Here is a 27649-nt window from a genome sequence, read left to right as displayed (position 1 = left end):
CATTCACCCCAGTGAAATCCTCCCAGTCCTCATACAGGTGTCATCTCCTGTGTAGGATCAAAGTCCTGCCACCAGACACTTCTGGCAACATTCCAGGACTCCCGAGCCCCCCAAGGGTGGTCTCGGTCACTCTGCACCTCAGTCCTGAGGTGCTGAGATCCCACATCTCCCCCTTCTGTTTGCACCAGGAAAGCTTCTTTTGCTATCCGATTCATAGTGTGTTTTAAACATGCAAATATGCATGGGATAACAAGTATGAGGACTAGTAGAATTATTAAAACATAGAACTCTACCCTTAAAATTCCTCTCCAAATGGGAGAGATGTCAAAGAATTCTACCCTTAAAATTCCTCTCCAAATGGGAGAGATGTCAAAGAATTCTACCCTTAAAATTCCTCTCCAAATGGGAGAGATGTCAAAGAATTCTACCATACATTTTGCTTTTGCTGACTAATAGGTATATTACCCCCATTGCTTACTGCAATGAATGAAAGAATGATGCAGATAAGCATCATAAAACTCATGGCTTCGCTTCTATGTGAAATCATTGTTTCGCTTTTCTTTCAGGACCTTAACAGAGAATTCCCCCCAAAGTCCTTAGTTTCTTTTTATTTCTCTTCCGAGTCGTCTTGTTCTATCTGAGTCTCGACTCCTGTCTGAGTACTCGTCTCTTTGTTACTTGAATCATTGTTTCTCGGATCCACGTTTTCATGTTCTCGCACTCGAAATGGTTTCACGTGTCGTACCGACACCCACGTCAGGTCTCGATCTGTGGAGATACAAGCGAAAGCCTTGCCCCCCTCTAGGTGGCGCTGTCACCGACCTCCCCAGCTCGACTGCCCCTCGTCCTGTCAATTGCCGTGTTCGTGATCTCGTTTGAGACCGTGTCTGCCTGGCTTTTAATTCAGCTGGAAATGGAGCTTGAACACCAGAACGTCTCCCTTGAAGGGAAGGGACTGGGACTCCGAGGGTTTTCATCCAGAGGTACCAAGGCTGAAGAGGGTGTGGAGCCGCTGGGACATAGGATCCCGAGCACGGCCCCTCCTCGCCCGAGACGTCACGGGCCCGCCCCCGCCCGCGCTCTACTCTTTGCGCATGCGTGCTCTCCGGGCCTCTCCCCGTCTCTCCTGGGCTGACGTCACTCTCCCCCACTTGTTCCACCTCCCAGGTCTCCTCCCTCGGTCTGCCCCTGACTCTGTGTCCATTCCTCCCGTCGGTGTGTACGGCCCGCCCCCCGCCGGCACCCGGGCCCGCCCCGCCCCGCAATTCGAGCCGAATTTGTCCGCGGGTTTTTCCGAGTTCTGCCCGCCGCGCGCGTCTCCGGGACGGCCGCCACCCCCCGGCGCCGCGCTGACAAAAGCCGCACCGGGACATGTGTCTCCCGGTACCTCTTCACCCACGCTCCCCGCCTGCTCTGCCGCTACCGCGCCGTGCCCCCGCGAGGAAGCGTCCCCCCCCCGATCCCTCCTCTCTTCCCCCTTCACCCCCCCTTCCGATCCTGACTCCCCTGTACTCTCCGGAGTTTCAGGATGCTTTAGGAGTTTCCTGGGGTTTCTGGGTTTTGGGACCGGGGCTTTAATATTTTTTCCTGCTCTCTTTCTTCGAGAGCCCTTTCCCCCTGGCTTCTTAAGGCCAGAAATAATTTTTTTTTCCGGAGCTTTGCTCCCCCATTCTTCTGCTGAGGATGCAGAGCAACTTTTCGTTGCTCTCCCAGTCTTTTCGACTGTGCTGATATGCTTTTCTTTTTTTTCTTTTTCCGGGAGCCTTGCTCCCCCACCCTTCTGTTGAGGATGCAGAGCAACTTTTCGTTGCTCTCCCAGTCTTTTCGACTGTGCTGATATGCTTTTCTTTTTTTTCTTTTTCCGGGAGCCTTGCTCCCCCACCCTTCTGTTGAGGATGCAGAGCAACTTTTCGTTGCTCTCCCAGTCTTTTCGACTGAACCAGTATGCTTTTCTAGCATTAATCTTGCCGGCGAGAGCAGCTTTAACGCTGTCTCGTCTTTTTTTTGTCATTAAGAAATATAAGTGCCTATTGATTTCCTGTCAAAACCCCACTTCGAATAGCAGGCATGTTTCGGCCAGTGGGTAGTTAAGCCTTGCCCACAACAATAGCTGTTTTAATACTTTCCTTGGGATCTCTTCTGTATGTGTTTGAGCCACGCCTTGTAAGGCGGACAAAATTTCCCGTTGTTCTTGGGAGAGTGTGCAATTATGTTCTTATATTTTGACCTTCTCACCGAATCTGTCGTCAGAGCTGTCCGAAGCCTCCCGTCTCTGTCCAGCAGGTCACAGGAGAAGAATCCAGAGGCGCCTTCCAGTTCCGATCCGGGCTGCTCTGCTACGAACTGTCTTCGGCAGAAGCTGAGAGATGTAATTCTCAGTGACTGCTGTTTTTTGCAGACTCCTCTGGCTGTTTTTTTTTTTTCCTTCTTCTTTTTCTTTTTTCTTCAGGCTTCTCTCCTCAGGAGCTATCAGTGCTCTCCTGAGAACTCGTCCTAGATTGGAGCTGCCCTCTTTGCTCTTCAGTTCTTGAGCTTCAGCTCTTCAGGGCTGATCCCCCCCCGAAAGGGTTGGTGGGGAGTAGCCCACGCAGTGAACGCCACTTGGCGGATTCCAGGGTTTTCTCTTTTTGCTAATTTACGCTGATTTAGGTTTGATTTATAGTTGATTTATGCTTGTTGGTTTTCTGTTTCTCCCGGCTGGCTGATTTATGTCCGGAGATAGCTCAGGGATGCCACTTGCTCGGTTTCTCGGCTGTTTAGGTGGCCTGGAAAGGCCCAGAGTGACCTTGGGCAGCCCGGCGCTTCAAAGGACGAGGAGAGACTTCTGATCTTGTTTCGGTCTCAGTGTTTATTAATTGTTTATCTAAAAGATTTTCTTTCAGCCCAACAGAGGTCTGCACAGCAAGTCAGCCATGGGCACACCCCCCAGCCTCCGGGGCGGTCACTTATCTTTATACCTAAAGTTACGTGTACAATATTTATGATTTTTCTCCAATACCTTCTACTCTTATTAACCGGTGCACTTCTAGTAAAGACCAATCCCAAAGTGCCACCATCACCACAGAAGATGGAGGCCAAGAAGAAGAAGAAGAAGGACAGGACACACCCCAATTCCTCCATCTTACTTCTTTAGACCCCCCTGTACAGAAATCCTAAACCCTGTGTTCTACACCTTAATTAACTTATCCCTTCACCATTCACCCCAGTGAAATCCTCCCAGTCCTCATACAGGTGTCATCTCCTGTGTAGGATCAAAGTCCTGCCACCAGACACTTCTGGCAACATTCCAGGACTCCCGAGCCCCCCAAGGGTGGTCTTGGTTTCTCTGCACCTCAGTCCTGAGGTGCTGAGATCCCACACTCTGATACTAACTTGAGTGGGAGAAGAGATTTGCTTTTCAGTAGAATTGCTTGCTGTTCTCCCAAATATTCCATGTAAACAAGGTGGAAGAGCAAATCAGCGTCACAGCCTTCAGAAGCAGTGGCAGTGGCTTGAGATGTTAGTATCTACTGCCATCAACACTATTTTGTTCTGATTGTAGAATGCTAAGTGCTTGGAATGGATCTTGAAGATCATCTAGTCCCAACCCCTCCTGCTCTAGGCAGGGACACCTTTCACTAGACCAGATTGTGCAAGGCTTTTTCCAGCCTGGCCTTGAATGCTTCCAGGGTTGGGGCATCCAGAGCCTCCCTAGGTAACCTGTTCCAGTGTCTCCAGGGTTACCTCTTTATTGTGACTACCATAGTTTAGGCCACCTAGCTGAAGTTCCTTCTTGCATTTTGTACCCATTTTTCCTAGTTCTACCACTAGAGTTCCTGACAATAAGTCCCTTTCTGGCTTCCCTACAGGCCCCATTCAGATACTGGAAGTTTGCTATGAGGTCTCCATGCAATCTTCTCCAGGTGACCAGCCCCAACTTTTCTAGCCCATCTTCATAGGAGGGGTGCTCCAGTTGCCTAATCATCTTTGTGACCCTTGTCTGGACTTGTGCTAACAGGTCCCTGTCCTTTTTATGTTGGGAGCTGAATGTAGTGTCTCAGGTGGGATTTCCCAAGAGCAGAGGGGCAGAATTGCCTCCTGTGACCTGCTGGCCATTGTCTTTTTAGTGTAGTCCAGGATTCTGTGTGGCTCTCTGGGCTCCAAGTACCCACAGATGGCTCATGTTGACTTTTTCATCAGCCATCACCCCCAAGTCTTTCTCCCCAAGCCTGCTTGCAACCACATCTCTGCCCAACCTTTAGGTGAGAAACTGGATTATTCCATTCTTGACACTGGACCTTTTTTGTCCTGGTATCTGCTTTAGCTGCAGTCTGGCTATGCCAATACCTTTTGACATATTGTAATACCAAGATTGTCTGAAGAACCATTGAGTGTGCTCTGAAATAGTTGAAGACAGTAAATGCTTCTATGATTTTCTGTGTTGTACATTTTCAATGCCAAACCTCTTGTGGCATGCTTCTGGCTGTAGCACAGTGCCTCCAAGCGTGTGACACTTGGTTCCTATTGCTAGTCTTAGGTCTTGTTCTGTGTATTGCTATCCAAGCTGGTGCTGCTTTCTACAGGAACCTGAATTTTAACAAGCTCTCTGAAAGTCAATGTAATACATTACAGCTTAATTTCTCTGGCTCAGACTTTGCCTGCACATGGGTTATTCTGTGCCTGTCCTATTGTTTTGGATGATCAGAGCTGAGTTCAGTAAACCCATGTGACTGTAGTTACATGCCGAAGTTACATGAACAACTTCTTTCATTCAAAATTTCATAGAATTCTACTGAAAATGTTCTTTACCTTTCCGTGTTGTATTTTTCTGTACTTTTATTTTGAGCCATGGTCATAAATTTTTTGCTCTTCCCACTTCTAAGTGGTACCTTTGGGTACCTGTTGAGTCAAGGGGGAACTTAGGAAAGAATTCTTTTATCTCTTGATTACATTGTTGCTGGTAAAAGTGTTAAGCTCCTTTTTTTTTGTTGTCAGTTGAAACATAATATTAATGTATTACGTAGTGATGTAGATTTAGGCCTTTTGTGTCTTGACTGGTATTTGCAGAGGCTGTAGTTGCTCTCAGATATTTAAATGTTGGTGTGCTGTGTGTAAGTATGAACCTGCTCAGCAATCTGGCTGAATGTAACACTAGGATTAAAATTTGCCAGAAGTAAATGAGCTATCAAGTGTGGAAGGGCTTAAGGATTGAGTCCTTTGGATTTTGGGAAGGTTCAGATTGATGTCTTTCAATAATTAGAGTTTAAGATTCTTTGACTACTTGTAGTTCACTGATTACTCTAAGGAAAAGGGAAATCTTTAGCCTATAGGTGGGTTACTTTTTCAAAGTTATTTAAAGGCTTTGTCCAGTACATGGAACTTCATCCTTCTCAGGCTCTTCACCTTGTATAACTATGAATGTGCTGTCTTTACAGGCTTCAAGCTCCAGAGGAGGCACGGGACCAATTTCATCTGGCCAGACTGAACTGCAAGAAATTTGCTTTTGTGCATGTGGCTTTTGCACAGTTTGAGCTATCACAAGGTGTGTAAAAAAACAAAAACAACTAAACTTGTTTGGTGTTGCTGTTCTGTGTTGTTCTCCATTTTGTTGTTTTAAACTTCTGCTTCCTTACATAATTTGTAAGTAAACTGATAGGTATTGAATCAGAAAGAAACAAATTGGGATTTTTAAAATTGAAATTTACTGAGAACGTGTGTTCACTTTTAAAGTGAAAATATGCACACCATTCATTGTTTTTTTCTGTTTTAGAAATAACTTTCAGACTAGGTGGAATTTGTTAGTAGTTTCTACTTTTCTAATTTAGATCTTGCAGTGGAAGGCCTTTTGAGTAAGGCTCCTCCTGCATGGAAGGAGGCTCAAATACTTTGCTTGCTTGTGGAAGAAATTCTGTCCTCTTCCAAAAAGCATTTGTAGATTGTTTTTTATTAAACCAAAATACACTGCCAGTGTGCAATTTGGTTGCCCTGGTACTCGCTGGCAAGGCTGTGTTGGCTGCCCACAGGCTTGTAGGCTTGTGGTTTTGGATCTTTTGTATCTTTTATTTCCATGGGTGATTTGAGCAGTGACATATTTTGCCCTGGGTATTTCTTCCTCTGACAGTTTGCTCTATACAGAAAGACAAGCACATTCCATGAAAGCTGTTTTCTTATTTGAATGGAAAAAACTTGATGAATATATTAATTTTTTTGTGATTTGTTTTCTTTCATGTTTTTTCAGTATCATGCAAGTTATTGTATATTGTTGTATGTTGTATATATTTCTCATACTGCTTAGTATGAGAAATTCTCCCCAAACTTAGCTACACTAAATAAATTAATCTGTCTATTCTACATTCTAGATTCTGAATACATTTTACTGGTTATCTGTCTGTCTTTACTTCTGTTTATTTTCCACTGATAGTGGTTTTGTCTATACATTTTTGCTTCAGTGATACTTTTTAACTATATTTTAGGATATTGTTTAGATGCTCAAAGTGTGGCCCATGAGGCAGAGCCATTTTGTTAAAATCAAAGTTGATACTCATTTGTCATCTGAGATTTTCCAGCTTTTCTTTTCTGATGAATTGATTTGCATTAGAGCAGGAAAGGCTATGAACCAACTCTCCCCTCCCAGAAGTACGTTATGTTTTGTGAATGACTCCTGTACAGGATGGGGGGAAAAAAAGACAAAAATCTGCTTGTTTTTGTCTTGAAATTATACAGTTTCTGTGTTATGCCTAAGTCAGTTATCTGACCAGTCTTGTTCTAATATAAACCTGTGGTATTGAACTTCTAAACAGTAGTAAAAAGATGATGATAATTTATTTAGTGAGCACTGGATGTTTATTTAAACAGATAATTAAACACTAATACTGCAATAACAAAGATATTGTTAAATAAGTGTAATAAAACCTATTGTGTAATTTAATAAAGTGTAGAAATGCTGCTACAGGTTACCAGTGACTAAATTCATCCTGTAGTTATGGGATGTGTCCATGCAGTAGTTTACCTTACTTTGACAGTAAGTAATCAACCTAGAATGAAGTGCTAATCCCAAAGGAAATAAGCCAGTTATGATCGGCTTTGTTTTATCTGCAGTGTGCTCTCTGATGTGTATCTGTTACCCTTGAGCTGATCTAGGTGTCCTTTAGTAATGTGTATGGAGCTACAGTGTCCCTGCTGGGTGCTCAAAGAGGATTAGTGGGACATGTGAGTTGTAAATTGTTACTTAAGAGTGCTGTTCCTTTTTCACTGTGTCCACTTAGGCCAGAGGGAAAGGAGGGTAGTGCTTTGTTGCTTCTTCATCCCAGTGATTTCAGCAGTGCTTGGCACACCTGTCAGTGCTTTCTTTTGCATTAAGAAGAAAAACTTAATTGCACGTTCTCTTCCTTAGCTCACAGTTTTGCTCAAGATAAAAGCTCAAGTTGTGAAATTAGATTTGGTAAATTGATGTTGATTTCTTAATAATTTAATATTAATGACTTGGAAATGGGGTGACACAGTAAAGGTGCCATTCTGTTTTTTGTGGCTCTTTTTTTACTAAAATACTGAGTAAAATTTCGTTTAAGTCCCCCAGATGAAGAGTTGTCTTGTCATTACTTGGGTGCCTTGGGTGGTGTGTTTGAGGATGATTTGCTGTGAATTGGTCAGAACTCATTCCCATAAAACTCTACTCTTGACTGTTTCAAATCTTATGCCAGGGTGCTTGATTCAGGCTTTTGGCATCTGATGAAGTGGACTGATTGGAATTCAGAAATATTTCTGGCTTGATTTTGTGCCTTGGTTCCTCATCTGTTAAGGGGGATGAAACAGTTTTTCACATACATGTTTTGATGTCATGCTCTTTCTTACTCAGGGTACTAGGAGGAATAACTTCCAAGTAGCAGGTCTTGTTGAAGCAATGTGTGGTTACTAAATATAGCAAAAGGTAGAATCAGAATGCTGGTTAAGGATTCTTAGAGCCTATCCACTTTGCTAATGATTTAGGAGAAAAAACAGTATTGGACTATATGGTTAAAAACCAAATTGTAACAAATTAGCACAGAATTTGTTTAAATGAAATTATAGCTCATCTAATTTTACTGCTTCCTTGCTTCATGTTTGGCATTATCCATTTAATATTCTTAAAATAGATTACTTAAAGCATAAGTTCCTGGTACCTACACTGCACTTCCAGCATCCTGAACTACAGGCAACAGTGATGTCTAAGTTCATTTATGAGTGGAGTTTTGAGTGCAGGGGACATGTGTATGCTATTATGCATATACTTGAGTATTTCTTATAATATATATGTAGCATAAAGTTAAGAACCAAGTGGTTTGTTTTGCTGCTTTGGAATGGAGGAAGAAGGGCATTTGACGTTTCAGGGGCATTGACAGCTGTAGCAAACCATTGCATCATTTTGCCCAGATGTTCTTCAAACTAAGTGAAGTATTGTGGTTACAGTACACTTTTTTCTTTATTTGACTTTTTCTAATAGATGCCTATGTACATGTTTACATATGTAAATTGACTGCTTCAATATGGTTTGTTAACACATTCCCTTTCCCACCCCAGCTCTCTTCAAAGTTCTCTGTTTATGCCATTTAGTAATGTCTAAAACTGTAATGAAAAAATATCCTTGCTTTTCTTTCCCCTTTTTAAACTGTAGTGCTGTCCAGAGTTGTTGTTTTATTTCACAACAGCTGGTTTTAAATGTGATTTCTATTAAGTGCATTAAAGATGTTTGTTAATATATGCATAACACAATTTTTACCTGGTCAGATCTAAATGGAAGTCCATAAAAGTCATATTCCTTGCTGATACGACAAAAAAAAAAAAAAATAGAATGAGTACAGTTTTCTTATAGTTCCTATAACACTAAAAAATACTGAGAATACATACTTTGCGGCTTGATGTTCAATTTAATGTGTGATTTGCTTTTAACTATTTCCAGGCAGTTTCCTTAAAATGGCAATGTAAGGGGAGATGTCCCTAATGAACAATGGCTTCATAGAACTATGCAAAGTGAATATAAGACAACATGAATGTAACCATCTTGTTAAAAAAATCTTGCCCCAGTGTAATTGTTTTTTTTTTTACTTCTGTGATTTCTAACTCTGCTTCTTACACTTAGAAAATGAGAAGAAGTGTAAGCAGATCCTTCAGAAAGCTGTGGAGTGCTCTGCTGTTCCTCTGGAATTGTTGGAAACTGCTCTGCAAAACTTACATTTGAAAAAAAAAGCAGTTACTCTCAGATGAGAAGGAGAACTTTGCAGGTAATTGCAGTTTCTTAAAATACTAGTTGCTTATGCATGTTGTGATTCTAGATTGGAAAAAATCACTAGTGTTTGTCCCTTCTAGATACAAACTCAGAATCTCTATTGCCCAATAAACAGATATATTTGTCTGTATTATAAATCTCATTCCTTCAATGCTTGTTTCCATCTTCAGTGCAGTGACTGCAGTTTGCAGGAGCTGTGCTATGGTCAGTCCTGTGATTCTGCAGAGGGTGTTTCTCTGGCTGTCAGCAGGGATTTGCAGTTTGTAATAGAGACTGACAGCTCTAAGTGTGAAGTAAGAGCTACTGTTGGTAGAGAAGAATTACAACTGAAATATACAGACTAAACTATATTATATAGGTTGCTTGGAGATGTATCTTGTGGCAGACTGGGAAAGCTTTGACAGTCATTTCAGTGAAGTCAAATCTAGGAAAAACAATAAATTTCAACTTTATTTTGGACAAAACCCATATGTTTGTCAGTACAAAACTGAAGTGCTTGGCTGTATTGTAAATCCCAAGTGATCCTTTTTGATGGGTATATATTTTCAAAAAGGGAACAGGTTTTTCTTGAAGCTTTCAAGAGATAAATTTTTTGGAGTGGAATTGAGAAAAAATATGGTTTGACTTCAGCTTTGGAGTGTGTGTAGCTAACTCTTTCAAGAGTGATGTCTAACACTTCCATATTTTTGCATTGTGTGAGGACAGGATTAATGTGAAATAGATCTGATTTAATTTCCTTAGGGATATATCTTCAGCAGTGGTGTTTGAGATTTGCTTGGTGCCTATTGGATCAACCTTTGACTGAAACACTAGTGGGGGTGAACTCTTTTAATAGTATTCAGTTATGGCATTCATTTCTAATAAACTCTATTTTCTGTCTTATTCTGTTTATCATTAATTGGATATAGACATCATAAACACCACTGCTGATGTACTGTGCCACAGGAGAATATCTTGAAGGATACCAATACCCTTCATGGATTGTATCATTTTTTGCTGACATTGACTTGCTGCTGCAGGGCTAAGGAAATACCTGTGAAAATGAATGGCAACACTGCCTGCCAGTTAGGAAGCAGTGAACTGTGGGGAAAGAGTAGGCTCATTTATTTTTTCATCTGTATTGGTTTGTAATTAGGTATTTGAAAAATGCAAACTATTAATTTAGTTATTTAAAGAATAAAGTTTAAAAGGTAAATAACACCAGACTTGAAATATCTCAAACTCTGGGACATAAAAGGGGTAAAACACTGAATTTGGCTTTAAGTGAATTTATATGGTCCTCTGGAGCAACAAAGGCTATTTTAGTATATTGGCATTTAGGTATTTTTTGTATTACCATTTGAAGAGCTGCTTTTTAAAGTTTTATTTGAAAATGTGAATGCTGTATATGTAAATGCATTTGTTCACAGCTTCAAAAGATTGTACAGAATGTTTTTGACAGTTACATGCTGTTAGTGTTGTGATGCAAATATAAACCATGCATCAAGTCTAGAAACCTTTGGTCTAATTCCTTTTTTTCTCTTTCATTCATGCACAGCAATCTAAAGTAGTTGACATACAAGGTACAATCAAACATGTTCAGTTGGGAAAATGGAGTTTAGTATTTCAGAAATGGAGAACCACTTTAGAATTGTTTTGGGTGGAAGAAAGCATTAGGTCATGGGGTCCAGCTGTGGTAAGGGGTATCATAAGAAGCAGATAGGCTGTCTTAGACTGTGAAGGAATGAAGGTATTGTAGATCACCAGCTGGCTGTGAGAGTCCAGTGGCCAGCTTGTTGGTTTAAAAATAAAAATCTTTGGGGAAAAAAGTGTGAGTTGGATTTGTGAGATGGTGATGGTCCTGGGTTGGTAATAAAACTACACTGTACACTGAGGCACTTGTTTTATTTAAATGAGTGGTTGGGTCTATTGGCATAAGTAGTTCATAAAACGTTAAGTATTGGAAATAGCCAATACTGCACTGTTCACCTACCAGAAGTCTGACTTCTGGCTGAAAGTAGAAAAGGGATATGGGAGAGTTGAAAAGAAAAGTAAAATCCATTTTAATGAGCTAAAACAAATTTAAAAATGGAAAGTACTATATAGAAGTCCTTAAATTGTGATTTATTGTAAGGCTGTGGATAGCTGTGGATCTTGTTGGTTAAGCAGACAATTTCCTATACTGACAATTTCTTATACAAGGCCTATGTGATGTAAAACATCATATTATATAGTGTCTTAGTTAGAATCTTTGAATGGTTTGGGTTGGAAGGGACATTGAAGGGACATTGGAAGGGACATCATCTAGTTCCAACCCCCTGCTATGAGGCAAGAATACCTTCCACTAGACCAGGTTGCTCAAAGCTTTCAACCTGGCTTTGAACACTTCCTGTTGCCTTTGATTTTCTTTTTTTTTTTAATATGCTCTTTGATGTCTGTCTTAAAAAAAAAATCTTGTAGCATTGAAGAGATCTTAATCAAAATAACCAGATACAAATTTACATTTTTGAAAAAGGGTTTGTCAGAAAAATAGCTGAGTTCAAGTGATTGTTTATCTGAAGGTGCTTAAAATAGCTTGTACTCCACATTGTTCCCTAAATGACAAATTAAACTGTGTTGTAATGTGAATGTGTGTTCATTAAGGTGTTGATACATTTTCATTTGTGTATTCTGAGTTCTTGTGGTTTCTTTGTCTCTAAGAAATGACCTTCCCTTCACCTTTAGAGAAAAATAATGTGGAAGACAGTGTTGTTCTGAACTGTTTATTTGTGGGTTTGAGGTTCTATAATGACTTTTCAAATAACTTGAATTCTGACTGTGTTTATATCTGAAATATATACTTTCACAAAGTTTATTAAGTTGACTTGACACTTAATTTTAAGATTAATGTAGAACTTCATAAAACTACTGCTAAATATTCATTGATCAAGCAAGAGTCTCTTCTGGATTAAGATGGGGCTGGTGAATGAGCTTTTTGCTATTGCCTGCCTTGATACTCCCTGACATTGCACAGCTTATATGACCACTCTCAAATTTGCTGTCAGTGAGATCAGCTGGTTCAATTTAACCCAATTAATTGCTTAGAATAACTTAGTTGAATTTGTCTGATATGATCTGAATGTAACTATTTTCCCTACAGTATCAAGTACACAGGAGTCTGGACTTCAGAATATAGGTGGAAATCACAGAAGCTTAAAAAAGAATGATTCTAGTGAAAATTCTTCAACTATTAACAGATCTTTATTTAGGTAATGTCTTAATTTCTTATTTAATGCTTTATAACATCATTTAAACCAAAAGTAAACACATACACTGCAGTGTTGTGTGTTTTGTGGGGTTTTTTTGTTTATTTTTTTTCTTTTAGGGAAGAGAAGTCACAGGAGCTGGGTGCTCTAGTTAATTACCACAATCCATTGAGACCACTAAACAAATCTAACCAGGTAAAACATGTAACATTTTCTTTAAAATCTTAAACTCTTTATTTTGCTGTACACACCTGGTAACTTTGAATTTGTTCTAAGATTTGCCCATTTGGGAGGATTCCTATTACCCTGGTATCTGATGATGGTGATGACATGGAGGATTCAGATCTCCCACTCACGGCCAGTGTTACAGAGAGGTATGGTTATTGGGTTTACCTACAACACCACAGACTTTAGTAGTCCTTTTCAATGATACTTTTATTGGATAGTGGAAATGTCAGATGTCAATGTCAAATTTGACCTGAAGAATAGAGACAAATAGTCAGTATAGTTGCAATGGGTAGTGCAGTAACCTACTTCAAATCTTATGGAAATTCTTTGTATGAAAGCATGTGAAGATGAAGAGAAAGCGTGTTCTGGCTAATCAGTAAGCTCAAAAGAAATGGAAATTAAAGTGGAAATAAATTTTGTTCAAAATATTTAAGTTTATGTAGTCCAGTTTTTAAAAAAAGGGAGAAAATACAGTCTTGTAACTGAAGATATTTTTAAATCCTCATTTTGCAGGACTTCTTTGTATTGCTTCTCACTTTGCTGAGTAAACCTGCTTTTCTGTTTATTTGAAAGTTGTAGCCAAGTCTTCACACAACTACTTTTTTCATCTCTTTCACAAAAAAGACCATTGCCCCACTGTGTTGGCATGTGATGTAACTAAGAATGTTACTTCAACAGGCAAATGTCCAGCTCCAAACAAACAGCCTTTGTTGCACCTTTTCCACCATCAGAACCAAAACCTTTTGGGCATGATTCGTGCAGCCTGAGAGATTTGCAGGTAACTTAAATGTTTTTTAAATACATGAAGGAACTCTAGCTATCCTATGATATTAGTAAAAAAGATAATAACAGCTTTTTCAATTTGAGAAAGAAATAATGTAGGATTTCCCTTTATGTAATCATTTGTGGATAGAAACATTCATTATGGCTTTTAAACTTGAAATTTGTTATGCGCAATAGGGCATTAAAAAAGAGCTTTCTCTGCTCCTATCTGATGTACTGTTCAATGGGAGTGGTGTTTGGAATATGATTTATGAAGAGGAGATAAACAGATTTCAACTTGACTATAGGACCTTTTTCAGCTGAAGTCATGACGTTTACCATGGGAAGACCCTATTTAAGGAAGTCAATTCAACTCAGTGCTCTATGGAGCCATAAATTCCAGCTTTTGATAGAGATTTTTTTTCATCAAAAACCAAATGTCTTGCATTACTATGTCTTATATTTTCATGTCCCATGTCCTCATCTGCTAAAAGAAAATTCCAGAATAGAAAGCACTTAGGCTTTTATTATAGAAACTGGATTATGAAAATTCAGAATGTTGATGTATTTAAAAATAGCATCAGTAATAGTTGTCTGTGTAACCTGCACAGTTCCCTGAGGCATGTTTGCTTTGCAGTGCACCTGCCACTTAATCACCATAAGGAAATGGCTTTTGTATACTATTCCTGAGTTTTCCTTTGATTTTTTTTTAAGATGCTTTTTATGTTCTTTAGTCCTTACAAGAAAAAACAGCTTTACAGATGTTGGATGAGGGCAGCTCAGAAACAGCTACCAATTCAACTGTAACTCTCAAAACCAAAGTGGATGCAAGTCTAGTGACAAAAAGAGCAGGTAACATTAATGTCATGTCTGAGTAGTTTGAAATCGAATGTGCATTGAAAATGTGCTAATCTGCATTTTTTAAAAAATGTGTTGCTAAATAAAATGTTTTCAAAAAGTGGAAATTACTGCATTATTAACATACCTTTGGGGAATAATTCTTCAAGTTCTTTCAAAAACAGTTTTGTTGTATTTCAGAAATACTTCACTTAGATATTGCATGGATTTTGACTGTTATGTGAAGTCAGCTAAAAATAGGGATGGTATTAGATTACATTCTATTGTCTTTCTGGAAAATGTTGTAACCAGCTTGGATTTATAGCAAGGATTTCAGGGCTAGTAAAATCTAGAAAGTTGGTATTATTTATTTACCATCTTCATGGAATATGGAATACATGTACTAACCTCCTATGGTTAGTTGCTAACTACTTCAGTGTTTCATCAGAAAGCTGGTTCCCTAAGTGGTGTTCTCATCCTGCTGAAAAAATTAGGTGACAATGTCTGATATTGCAAGAGTTAGATTTAAGATTTTATAAGTACATATGTATTGTAGGAAAGAAACATTACAGTTGAAAAGATGTAATTTTTTTAAAACTTCACTGTCCCCTCAGCTCCTCAGTGAGCTTTTCCCACTGACTTGCATTGGGAATAGTTTGGTTTCAGGTCATACTTGCCCTGCTTGTGCTTCATTCATGTTTCCAGGTTAAATGTTGGTTGAGGTAGTTGAGTCCTTCAGCAGTTGACTTGCACTGAGCTGCTCAGCACGGGATGTTGCTTTCTAGTAATTTGAAAAGAAAACTTTTCAGGCTTGTGAAGGAGCGCTCTTAAGCTGTGCTGTTTGCAGCTTGCACTGTCACATCCCACCATTTCACTCTTGTGCTACCTGTGCAAAAGGAACTAGGAGAAAGTGCCAAGTCCCTTTCAGCCTCTGGCTTCAGTCATTGCACTTGGATTATAGGTTGCCTATTGTTGCAGACAACAGACTTCTAATTTGGAGTATGGTAGTAAGCTTATCTTCACTGCTTTATAAACCTGCTCAAAACCCTGGGATATTGTTGTATGATTTGTGAACCTACTCTCATTGCCTGTGTTGGTGTAGGAAACAGTTGCATCTCTGTTACTGTTACAGTGTTATCCTAAGACTTTTTGAAGAAAGTTGCCATTTTACTACACTGAATTGAACATGCAGTTGAGGACTTCATTAATGTCTTTTAAGGCCTAATTCCAGTAAATCATCTGTGTTTTAGTCTGATCTAGAAAATGAGGTAAAATTATTGTAGTAACTTTTCAAGTGTTGAATATTGATTCATTTTAATAGTCTGGTTTTTGTTTGTTTGTTTTTTTCCACAGAGAGTAAAGTTCAGCATCTGGAGCTGAAGACACCAGAGCCCAGGAGTCTGGAAAGTCAACAACAACAATCTAGTTTTGGTGAAAGCTATAGAAAGCAGTTGGAGCAGATCAAACTAAACTGTGTTAATGCCAGAAAAAAAATGCCAGCTCAAGAGATGTCACAGAAAAGCTGCTATGGAGAGGTAAAGTAACAAAAATGTTACATGTGTGCTAGCAGCCTTCTCACATTGAAGAAATTATTTCTGTGTTCTTAATTGTGGTTCCTTGTGTGATATAATATGTTGCTTTGCCCTTTGTAGGGAAAACAAATGAACATTGAACAGTCTGGTAATCCTGTTTCAAGACGATCATCACCATCAGATGCTGTTTCTAAGAAAAGTGACCCATTGCATGTTTATGGGACACCAAGCACCACATCTAATGATTATATGGCCTGGTAAGCCTACTATAAGGTGGTAGTTGATCTCTGGAAAGGTTTAAGCAGATTTTTACAGGGTTTAAATTTTTCTGTTTGATAGCAAATATTCCAAGTGCTTCTGTGAAGTGCCTGACTTTGAGATTCAGATTGCATTTAGGGACCTTTGCCTTTTGGGCAGCTTTTCAGCATTTGAATATTTGCCATCAAATCAGTAAGTCCCTAGTAGAGCGTTTACCTTTTTCACTCATCCCTGCTACATGACACTTTCTTTTGGATAAATTATGTGGCTGAGAGGCTTTTTAGATTGATAATGATATATCAGTTTATTTCCCATGATGCAAGTGTCTGAGGTTTTTTTAAAAGCTTTTGGATAAATCCAGAAGCTTGCAGAATTAAGCATTTATGTTAGGAAATTATAGCATTTGTTTATCCATGTTACCTTAAATAAGGCATAAACCCCTATGCCTGTGTTGGCAAATCTTTCTAATTATGTGATTACTTTTTGTTTTCATAAGTCTCTAGGATGAATCATATAGGTCAAGGTTGCATGCTGAGTAAGTACTGTTCCTGTTGGTAGGACCTCTGTCTCTATAGCTGCAGAATTCAGACTGTAGGTAGGGCATGCACCACATAATTTCATGAAGGAATGTGATAATAGTCCTTGAATAAATTCTCTTTACTTAGTTTGTACATGCTAAATATGCAGAATTGCTTAGTGTTTCTATTTCTCTATTTGGACTGGTTTTGTCTTTTTGTTTTACTTCTGTGATTTTACTCTACCAAATAAATCCTAGTTATATACATTTTTTTCCAGTTCTGATCTTGGCATTAGTTTCTGTAAATACAATTGGGGAAAAATTTAGTGTGTTTAGAAATATAACTAAAGAGACACATCAGGAGAACAAATAAAAAAAAAACATAGGATTTTTTACAATCTTTCCTTTTCTTAAATCAGTGATCTTTCTGCTCATACACATTGTAGGTAAAGCTTTCAAGGCAATAGTGAGAGTTTTTGAAGTTGTCTGTCTTAATATGCTTACTCTAAAAAATAGGTAATCTAAAAAGTTTTTTAATAAATAACAATAAGCTGGAGAAGAGTAACTGGCTCAAACTCTTAGAGTCAGTTCTTCTAGCTTTATAGTTCCTTCACTTTTCAGTTGCTGGCAAGTGCCAGCTGTTATCTGAAGATAGTGAGTTTGTGTTCTTAAAAGTATTTGTGAATATTGTTATAGTTTCAGTGTGTTTCTAAAAGGACTTCTAAATGAAGATGTTGAAGTGGTCTTAATGATAATTATTGAGTGGAGGCTTGAGCTGTTGCTAGTCACTAGGGTTTAACTTTCAAGAAACATTGAAGATTTCAACTTTGTTGTTAAAATAATCTTAGAAAATACAACTAATGCAGATACTGTTTATTTTTTTGTTAGTTTCAGCACACCAGTTGTAAAGGACAAGTTTCTGCCAGGATGTCAAATTTCTACTCTCTACAAGCCAGTTCCCGTATTATATACCACATACTCCAGCAACTCCATTTCAAAATCAAGTTGGCTTGCAGGTAACAATTTTCTGTCATTTTAGCACATATTTTCATTGGGAACTACTTTGGGTAAAATAAATGTGTGTATGTATTTTTTTCATCTGAAGTTACTGTTCCTCTTCCTGGAGGAGTAATGGAAAGTAGTCTAGTATTCCTAAAATAACTTGCTTTGTGTGTATGTCTCAATTTACATGACCTAAGTCAGATGTTGAAAAATCAGTTCAGTTTTGTCAAAATGCTGGAGCCTTTATGTCTAAGCCTTTTCTAAGCAATCTAAGCCTTTTCATGTCTGTCTTAATGACAGAGAGAAGAACTAGAGCCTTTATTTTTGTTCTGCAGTGCTTTTACACTGGTATTACCCAGTACAGTACCATTAAAGAGAAGCAGTGCATGTTGAAAATCTTGAGTTTGAGGGAGGCAAAAGATTGCATTTCTCCTCCATTTGTTTTTAGATTTCACAAATTTTGGTACATTTGTTGTGGCCTGACATAATGTAAAAATGGGTTACCTTAGATGTGTTGCATATTCAGGTAGGAGCCTTCCCAATTGTAGATAAAACTGGGGATTAGGTTCAAGCTTCCTACAAGAGGATAAGTATTGATAAATTAATAAATCAAACTTGAGGCCTTTCTATGGCTTGGTGTAGCAGATATGGGCAATGCAGGCTGTTTCAACTTCACACTACTGCAGTCTTTTAGCTATTAGCTTCAAAAAGAATGGTAGATGGTTTCAGTAGAGCTCTTAAGTTTCATGCTGAGACTGAAAGTCTCTTGGACAATGTAGTTTCTGACATTAGATGTAAAGAGGGAGGTGTCTCTAATGATCTGGAAAGCCTTATTAAAGAAGATCCTTTCCTTGATTTCCAGTGTGAGGAGCATTGCACCTTTTACATGAGTGCAGTGATGTTACATGCCAAATGCTGATCAGTGTATGGGGATCTAGCTTTCATTTGGAGTTTCTTTACTGCTTCTAAACAACTTTATCATCTTCAGAAAGAGCAAGACAACTTAAAGCATTTTAATGTAATAAAAAGTAGAGCTCTCAAGTTCTCTTGCATGTACCAATATTTATTTCTTAACCTTTTCTATTTGTGCACAGGTTCCAGCTTCTGTACCTTCACATGAATGCCTTGTCATCAATGGAAGAGTTTATACAGTGTTAAAGCAAATAGGTAGTGGAGGCTCAAGTAAGGTAAGGTGCTCCTTTATCCTTTTAGGCAGTCACTCATTTACACAGTACTACAATCTATTATAAATGTTGAAATCACCTAATGAGTGCCTAGTGTTAACATGTACACAATATTTGACCCAGGGAATCTAGAACTTTGCTGGTGTGCCATGCTTAGACTTTTTGCTCTTGAAGATAATTTCTGTGGTAGAGTAAGCATTAAAATTCCTGGTAGAATCAGCTGTTCTGTTGTAAGAGATGTGCTGCATTGTGTACATCCTAATGTGAGAGGCTGTTGTTTAGAGCAGTGTGATTACACTGTTGGGAAATGGGTGACTTGTAAAGTTGATTGAGAGCCTGAGGGAGACAGGCCATCTCTTAACTACTTGTGTAACTTGTGTGAGGAGTAGAGTTGTAGCTATGTCTGAAGTGGTGAGTGAGATGCTTTTTACATGGAAATTTGGGGTCATGGGAGCTTGGGAAACAATATTGGCAAAATCTCTTGGGCTTGTTATAGTTCCTTAGTTTCTTAACAGCATAAGCAGTTTAGCTGGATGTTGTGGGGGACTACGTCAAAGGCCTTACAGAAGTCCAGATAGATGACATCTCTATCTCTTCATTTGTCCACTGATTTAGTCCCTCCCTCACAGAAGGTCACTGGGTTGATCAGTCTTGCATGTGGTGAAGCAGTGCTGGCTCTTTCAAATCACCTTCCTGTTCTCCATGTGTTTTAGTAGAGCTTCTAGGAGGATGTGTCCTAATGATGCCTAATTTAACTAATTACTTAGAGGTCTTTCCCTTTGTGAATCCATGTTGACTGTCTGATCATTGCATTTCAGTTGTACCCAGTAGGATATTCTCTGTATTTTTTGCAGCAACTGAGGTTAGGCTAAGAAGTTTGTAGTTTCCTGGGTCTGCCTTCCCATCCTTCTTGTCAGTTGGACTAATATTAGCCAGCTTGCAGTCAGCAGGGAACTCCAGAAAGAGGAGCTCTGTTTCCAGTGTATGGTTGTAGAATGAGGTAGGATGGCAGGGACTTCTGTGTGTCACTTTCTCATAGTCTGCTTAAAACAAGACTCAAATAGAGCAGGGTATGCATGAAGTTTTGTGTTTAAATATTGCCAAGGATGGAGATTTCATAGCCTATCTGGACAAGCAGTTTTCCTGTTGGTCAATATGACAGTGAAAAAATCAAAACATCCAATTGTGATTTTCCTTGTTGTTAGCTATGTCTGTTGCATCTCATACTTGGATGGTTCAAGAGGAGTCTGTCATACCTTCCCTTTAAATAGCTGAAGACTGCATGTAGGGTTTCCTGCAGCCTTCTTATCTTAAGACTAAATGAGACTTTGTGCTCTCAACCTCTTCTAATGTGCCATGTGATCTAGCCTCCAAATGATCATGGTGTGACAAAGTGAATGTGTGAGGGCAGATCAAACCTTTATCTCTGAGAGTGTTATTTCATAATCTTTATCTTAAGAACACTGCAGACTCATGATGTACTACACCTGGTGAAATACAATGTGGCACCAAGATAGCTTCTGATAGAGGGTTGTTTCTGTTGTAACTGGTGTCTTTGATTTTTTTCATACTGACTTGTATGAATTTCTTCATATTGTTTCTTCCTTTTGAAAAGGTAGACTTTGGTATTCAGGCTGAGTTGAGATGAAGGACTGTGGTACACTGGAATTAGGGATGAATGAAGTTATTGACTGACACTGTTTTGTAGGTGTTTCAAGTACTGAATGACAAGAAGCAGCTGTATGCTGTCAAATATGTGAACCTAGAGGAAGCTGATCAACAGACTGTTGAGAGCTATAAGAATGAAATTGCTCATTTGAGTAAACTGCAGCAACATAGTGATAAGATCATCCGCCTTTATGGCTAGTGAGTAAATACTAACCTTATTTAATCAGTGTTTCACTGTAAAAAGATATTTCCTTCACTTTTAACACACATGTTTTATTTTTAGTGAAATTACTGATCAACATATCTACATAGTAATGGAGTGTGGAAATATCGATCTCAATAGCTGGCTTAAAAAGAAAAAAAAGATGGATCCACTGGAACGAAAGAGCTATTGGAAAAATATGCTGGAAGCTGTTCACACAATCCATGAATATGGTATTCTTAAATAATTCTAGGTATTTGTGTAGGATATATGGCAGATAACATGGCTCTTGTTTTAATTTTGGAGATGGTATTGTTTTTAATGTTGGTGTAATCTTAGTGATCTTCAAAGATGAGTATTTGCTGTATTTTAAAAAAAGCAGTGATGCAAAAAACCAAGGTAAATCTTGATCCAGAGACAGACTTGGCTAACTCAGGAAGGATCTCACAAATATCATTGTTTATATAATGCTTTCTGCTTTCTTTCAACAGCCAGAAAATATTTTCTGGTTTAGACTACATTGTATACTCCCACTTGTTCTCTGTTAGACTCCAATTTTAGCCACTCAGTCTCTCCATACTTACCTCTTACATTGACAGCTCTGCCATCTTTACTTTGACAAAGTGTTTCAACTTTCTCCTAGAGTTCTTCAGGCCTTCCTCTCCTCTTTACCTATATAATTGTGTATGCATCTATAGCATCTATATTCTGTTTGTCTGTATAGTATAAAGGAGAGGCAGACTTGGATCTTTTCCTATATAATAATGAAGTGAAGAGTAGTACATGTAGCAGAAAGCATCATCTATTTTAGGACTAGAACATCCAAAAATATAGCAAACAGCAAAACCTACTGAAATTCAGCGGGCATACATATATGTGATGTTTTGAAAAAAGCCATAGATTTTTGTAAAATATCAAGATAGATTGGTTGATTATGTAGATAGTAACCAAAACTCATGTTAAATTGTGCAAGTAGAGTTTGTGAGAAGTCAGTTGTGTATATTCCTTAGTGAATGGTACCTTTAATCAGACTAAGCAATATAATTTTATTTTAACTCCCTGCTTAGCTAATTAAAGAGAGAACGACAAGCATGGACAGGCCACTGAACTGCTCCAGAGCAGCAATCCAGTGTGGCTATGTGCCCACAGAGCTGGAGTGTCTGTCCCAAACTGAGACAAACTCTGCAACTCAAATTGCTTGGAGCTGTTCTGGGGTACCTGCAGGTTTGATTAAGTAGTAATTCTAACTGTAAATTCATGCAAGTTAAGAACTCTTTAGGAAAAAATGGAAGCACTTTTGTGAAATCTGCAGAGACTCAAATAAAGCCAATCTGTACCTTCTCTCTGTGCAAGGGTTATAGGAATTGAGTAATACTAAACCTTATGGTAGTAATTTGGATTTACTTTAAACTTTTTTACAGGCATTATTCACAGTGATCTGAAAACAGCAAACTTTCTGATAGTTGACAGAATGTTAAAACTAATTGACTTTGGCATTGCAAACCAAATGCAGCCAGATGTGACAAGTATCATTAAAGATTCTCAGGTGAAATACTTCTGGAAAATTGATGTCCATTTTTCTGTGAAATGCAATAGTACCTGCTGATAACTTTGATTGTAATAACCTCAACTACTATTGAAATCTTATGCTGAATGGTTTTATATGTGTGCGTGAATATTTGTATATATTGTTTTTTACATGTTTTATTGAAGAAAATAATAATGGCATTCAACCTTAATAGAAACAAACTTTTAAGATGCTTTTCAGTGTTTTGGGACAGAAATCTAAGTTTTATTAAGTTAATGAAATTTAATGTATGCTTTACTTAAAATATTTTTTCATTTTTATGGTTAGGCTGGCACAATGAATTATATACCACCTGAAGCAATAGAAGATAGGTCTTCCTATGGAGAAAATGGCAAACCTCGTTCTAAGGTAGTATGATCTTTTTCCTCCTATTCCCTTCATGTTAAGAAGGAAGGAATTCAATCATATCTTCAGATTTTTTCAAAATCTTCCACTGAAACTTGAACACAAGAGAATTTATTGTGCTGTGATGGTGTGCAGAGTTGGAAGGTTAAGCTTAATCTCCCTAACTACTCAAAAGCATTTGGCAGACGGTGTTTAGAAAAATGTAAGTGCTCAATTGCTGTGTAAAATTGAAAGTAAAACAGAGGCACAGGCTTGGGCGTTTTAGGGCCACAAATGAGTTCAGTGTATCCTATTAATTTTTCTCCACTACAGAGTATTGTGTATTGTAGAAAATTTTATAACCTCACCAGGGCAATGGAATGTGAGTGATGAGAAAAGTACTGAAGGGAAAGCATTTTTCACATTGGCAGTCAAAATTCAATTGAGGGTTACATGGTTTGGTGCAAAAGTATTTAAAATCCACATGTACTCGCATGTACATGAAGATTAACTTTTTAACAGTTGAATGGAAGCATTATTATGTAATAAAATAAAATCTTGGCTTCCTAAATAGAGAATAAAATATTTCAAAAGTGGATTTTTTTTTAAGGATGGTAATTTTTTTACCTTTTGTACTTCTACATTAAAACTGCATGCAAAGTGCAGATTTTTTCAGCTCATCTAAGCAGAAATCTAACCACTGTGCTGGGAGTCAGGTTCTCTGTATGCATCTTTCTCCACTTCCCCCTCTCCCCCACTCTGTGCTTCTCTTGAAGTAATTCAGCTTCAAAAGGACAAGTGCAAAGTTGTCCTGCAAGGACCAGCCTGAGTGACATAGTTGAAATGTGGATCTGAATCCTTTATACCCAGGGGAATTGAATTGTGGCTTTCCACTTAGGAGACATAGCAGTGATTTCTTACCATTTCCTGGACTTAAATAATTTAGTATGCTTTTAGTTGTGCTTATTTTTAAATCTGAAATTAGAATCCTGCAATTTGACTTGTTAAAGACTAAATTTATTTTTAAGTTAGTTCTTCAAGTAAGTTGATTTTCAAAAATAGTTTAGAACAATAGTTTTCTTATGGATTATCAGTGAAAGAAGCCACACTACTGAGTAGATAATGGCGTGCTGTCTTGGTGATTTTGTGTAATAGTAACAAAGATCTCTTACACAATGAAAACTGTACAAATACATGATAAATTGACTGAAGGGTCAGTTTCTTAAGTAGAGAATAATTTTTTTTTAATTTTTAATATTAGATAAGTCCCAAAAGTGATGTGTGGTCACTGGGCTGCATTTTGTGCTGTATGACATATGGAAGGACTCCGTTTCAGCATATAACAAATCACATCAATAAAATGCATGCTATTGTTGATCCAAGCTATGAAATAGGGTTCCCAGATATTGCTGAGAAGGATCTTCAAGATGTGCTGAAGGTAACTGTTCCTTTTGTTTTAAGTAATGGTAATTTCTTTATTTAAAGCATATTTTATAAAACTGAATGAGTTGTGCTTGAAAGACTTTTTCACAGAGAGATGCTCACTGCTACTTGTAGTAACAGGCCTTATTCTGAAAGAAGAACTAAGCTAGAGCTACTCATGTAGTTTCCATATTAAAGTCTCTTTTCAGCTCAATACCAGCTACGTAAGTCCTTTGGTTCAACAAGCAAAGTAAATACTGTTAATTCCTAGGACAATTCATAATTTATAGGCAAAACGTTGTTCCTCTTTCTTCATTTGCAGCACTGTTTAATAAGAAATCCTAAAGAGAGAATTTCTGTTTCGGAGTTGCTGGTACATCCCTATGTTCAAATTCAAAGTCATTGTCCAACAGGTACATTTATTTTAAAATACATTTTATTAAATAGTATTTTTAACTATGCATTAGAAACCACTTCACTCTTAGAGGTACTATGAGCTTGTTGGTGTGACTCAGTTTTGTTTGGTGCCTACATCTGCTTCAGAAAAGACTTCAGTATTTTAATTCTTAAACCTCTTGCAAACTGTTCTGGCAGTTTTTGTGCTGATAATGTATATAATTTCACCATAAGTATAAATTACCTGCAGGTATTCCAAATGCAAAAGGAACAACAGAGGAAATGAAACGTATCCTTGGCCAGCTTGTTGGCTTGAATTCTCCCAATTCTATTTCTAGAGCTGCAAGGGTAAGTAAATTGTCTTTTCTGTTTTGTGTAGTAGTACATGCTCATGCAGACGAAGGTTAGAATGTTTAGTAGTGAAAGATGAAACAATACATATATGAAATCTTCAGCCATAGCTGGGAAAGCATTGCATATCTTAGTGCTTTTATTTGCAAGGATGCAGAATCTCTCTACATTATTCTGAACTGGAAGGGTTGAAAGTGATGCCAGTAATTTTTCCTCTTAGTTTTTTCTTTCCTTTCCACCTCCTGATAGATCTGCTTTGCTTTTAAGCAGCCCCTCTGCGGGGGTCTTCTAATTTAAGAACCCTCACTATGGAAAAATTATCTCAATTGATCTGTTAAGTGTGCACACTTTTGGACTGCAACTGTTCCTGCTTCCTGGAAGTTCCTGAGCTGTTAATGCCAGTGCTATGTGTAAATTAGTTCCTCTGTGTTGAAGTACTGCAGCCTCTCTGTTTATTGCCTGAAAGAAGCTGGATAAATCTTCAACTCTGTTCTTTCTACGTGTGTCTCAGAAGTGATGGTGTAAAGTATACATAAGACCTAGAGAATGCAAAGCTGCTTTCATGGGGAGGAAAGTAAATACAATGTATATTAAATCTAAAGGAGTTCATCCTTACACTTCTAGTTGCACTTGATCTGTTTTGAACATGAGGGTGAACAAGTAGTTTATTCTTCTAACAAAATGGTGATTTGGCTGTCTGTGGGCATCTGAGTATCTCATGTAAAGCTTGCATGCCCCCAGTACACAACTCCTTCCATGCTGAGGTTTCCATAGTGGAGACATTTCATAGAGTAAACTTGATTTTTAGATCTCTGCAGCTCATTTGTGCTCTCCTGACTTGTGAAACTCTACAACTTTGCCCCCACTGCAAAGTCAGTGTGTGTGTTTTTCCCTGGGCACTACACTGCATTACAGCTGGTACAACTAAGCTGTCTTAAGTATTCTATTTTTTGATTTGACAGAGCAATTTTAGTATGGAATATTTCAGTATGTGTGGTGGTTTGACCAGGAAGAAGTGGGAATTCTGGGATGTTGTGGTCAAACCAATGGGTGCTTGGATTTTGATATTGGCACCTGGGATAACCAGTGGGTTTTAGGACACACCTCCGAGAACACCCAGGGGTTAAAAGCAGAGCTTCGGCCCTGGGACGCTCTCTTGGGACTTCGAGGGACGCAGGTCGGAGCTCTCCCCTGTCCAGCTGCTGCTGCTGGGCGGGGGAGGGGCAGCCATGCGGTAGGCCTGGGCCTGGACAGAGATGGGAGTGAGGAGGCCCTGGAGGATGGAAGGGTGGAGAGCAACAAGAGACATCGGGCAGCCATTCCCCCCCCCCCCCCCCCCCTTTGGAGACAGACAGACAGAGAGAGAGAGAGAGTGCTGCCTGTGTTACCTTGAAACTCAGTAAATATGTCCTGGCAGCAGGCAGCCCGGCTGAGGAGATGGGGGGGGGTGCAGCCAGGAGTCCAGCCGCCTGGAGGAGTTTTTTTTTTAACCCTTTTTTGGACAATGAAGGCCTTACAGAACATTAACCCTTCCTAGACGAGTGATAAGAGAGGAGGAGGATGAAGTCATGGAATGAGTGATGGAGGTCTGGACCAGAGAGAGAGAGAGTGAGAGATGTTGAAAGAATGGAGAAGATGGAGTGGCATTTAATGCTGGACTCTTTTGTGTAGTCATGGACAGAGCTATGTTTCCGTGAGATACAGAGACTGAGTCCAGGGGGAGAAATGTCCCAGAGCCAAAGAAGAGTCAGTGTGTGGACCCCTCGGCCCCAGGGGGTATATAAAATATGGGGGGGATGGATGTCCCAGAGGATGAGAAGGTGAGATACAGTGCTTTTCTGGAACTGGACATAGCATCCTTAAAAAAGACAACCCTGGAAGCAGCCCTGATCCCTGTTCGGTGGTGAGAGCACCGGAACAAGGACGGAAAAGGCCACCACGACACATGAAAGGACTCCCTCTCCTCTTGAGGAGCTGAAAGTTTGACCAATCTAAAGGGTGGTGCCAGACGGAGTGTGAATAATTTTGGGAGTGTGGATAATTTTGGGAGATGAATTGTACGGGGATCTGGAGGAGGAGGGGGAAGTGTTTCTGTGTAGTTTTCATTCTCCTTGTGATTTTTTTTTTCCTTTGTGTATGTGTAGTTTAGTGTTTGTGTGTAGTTTAGTAATTGTTTGTATGTAGCTTAGTTAATAAACTTTTCTGTATGTTGAAGTTGGAGCCTGCTTTGTTTATTCCTGGTCACATCTCGCAGCAGACACCGGGGAGAAGGTGTCCTCATGGGGGCTCTGGCTTTGCCAGGCCCAAACCGTAACAGTATGTGATGATTTATTTCAAGTGTAATGCTTGTTATATAGTTTGAATCCATGTGCAGTACAACTGTTCACCTGAATACCCTGTGTGTTTAACTTTCAGACTTTATATGAACAGTGCAGCAGTGGTAAGACTTTTGATGTATCAGCATTTGCAAAACCTGGGAGTCAAAAAACATGGACAACAAAATGATGTGCTACTGTTCAGGAAGCAACAGATGTCTGGTCTGTTCAAAAAGTATTTTGTGCTGCTAGCTTTTAAAAGGACACTCAGCATAAAGTTTGCATTTTTATATGTTCGTTGTGTTCTTTTGATAATGATTTCAGGTCATTAAAAAGAGCTTAATTGAATGCTTTTTACTGTGGGCTCTTTCACTCCTTGCATGCTGCTTGGGTTGAGCAACAACAATGGCTACTTGGTGATTATGGTCTGTGTTACTTACAAAGCACTACAGTGTCTGGAGTACACAAACTTGTATGAGAATCTTTCAAGAGGAGATCTTATGAGAAGCTAATATAAAAAGTTCCCCAAAAATGCCAACTGATGTACATGAAAAACATGGAATACCTTTGCTAACAAGTACCTTTGCTAACAAATACC

The 27649-nt window shown here is 38.8% G+C and overlaps 1 protein-coding gene across 1 annotated transcript; it reads left to right on the top strand.

Moving 5' to 3' along the window:
- Positions 1–726: 726 nt before the first annotated feature.
- LOC131095421 (dual specificity protein kinase TTK-like) lies at positions 727–27241 on the top strand. The gene is given in 24 exon segments (XM_058043119.1): positions 727–861; positions 948–1508; positions 1869–1942; positions 5415–5521; positions 9095–9192; positions 9194–9236; positions 12360–12468; positions 12585–12660; positions 12742–12839; positions 13372–13471; positions 14190–14307; positions 15646–15827; positions 15945–16081; positions 17488–17548; positions 17550–17615; positions 18696–18788; positions 20494–20651; positions 20737–20888; positions 22077–22201; positions 22511–22591; positions 23829–24005; positions 24312–24402; positions 24636–24733; positions 27152–27241. Coding segments are annotated over 24 exon segments (3030 nt in total).
- Positions 27242–27649: the final 408 nt, after the last annotated feature.

The sequence above is a fragment of the Melospiza georgiana genome, chromosome W (genome assembly GCF_028018845.1).
Source record: "Melospiza georgiana isolate bMelGeo1 chromosome W, bMelGeo1.pri, whole genome shotgun sequence".
NCBI classification, from domain to species: Eukaryota; Metazoa; Chordata; class Aves; order Passeriformes; family Passerellidae; genus Melospiza; species Melospiza georgiana.
The sequence above is the reverse complement of the archived record's forward strand: the minus strand, read 5'-3'. Positions and strand labels throughout refer to the sequence as shown.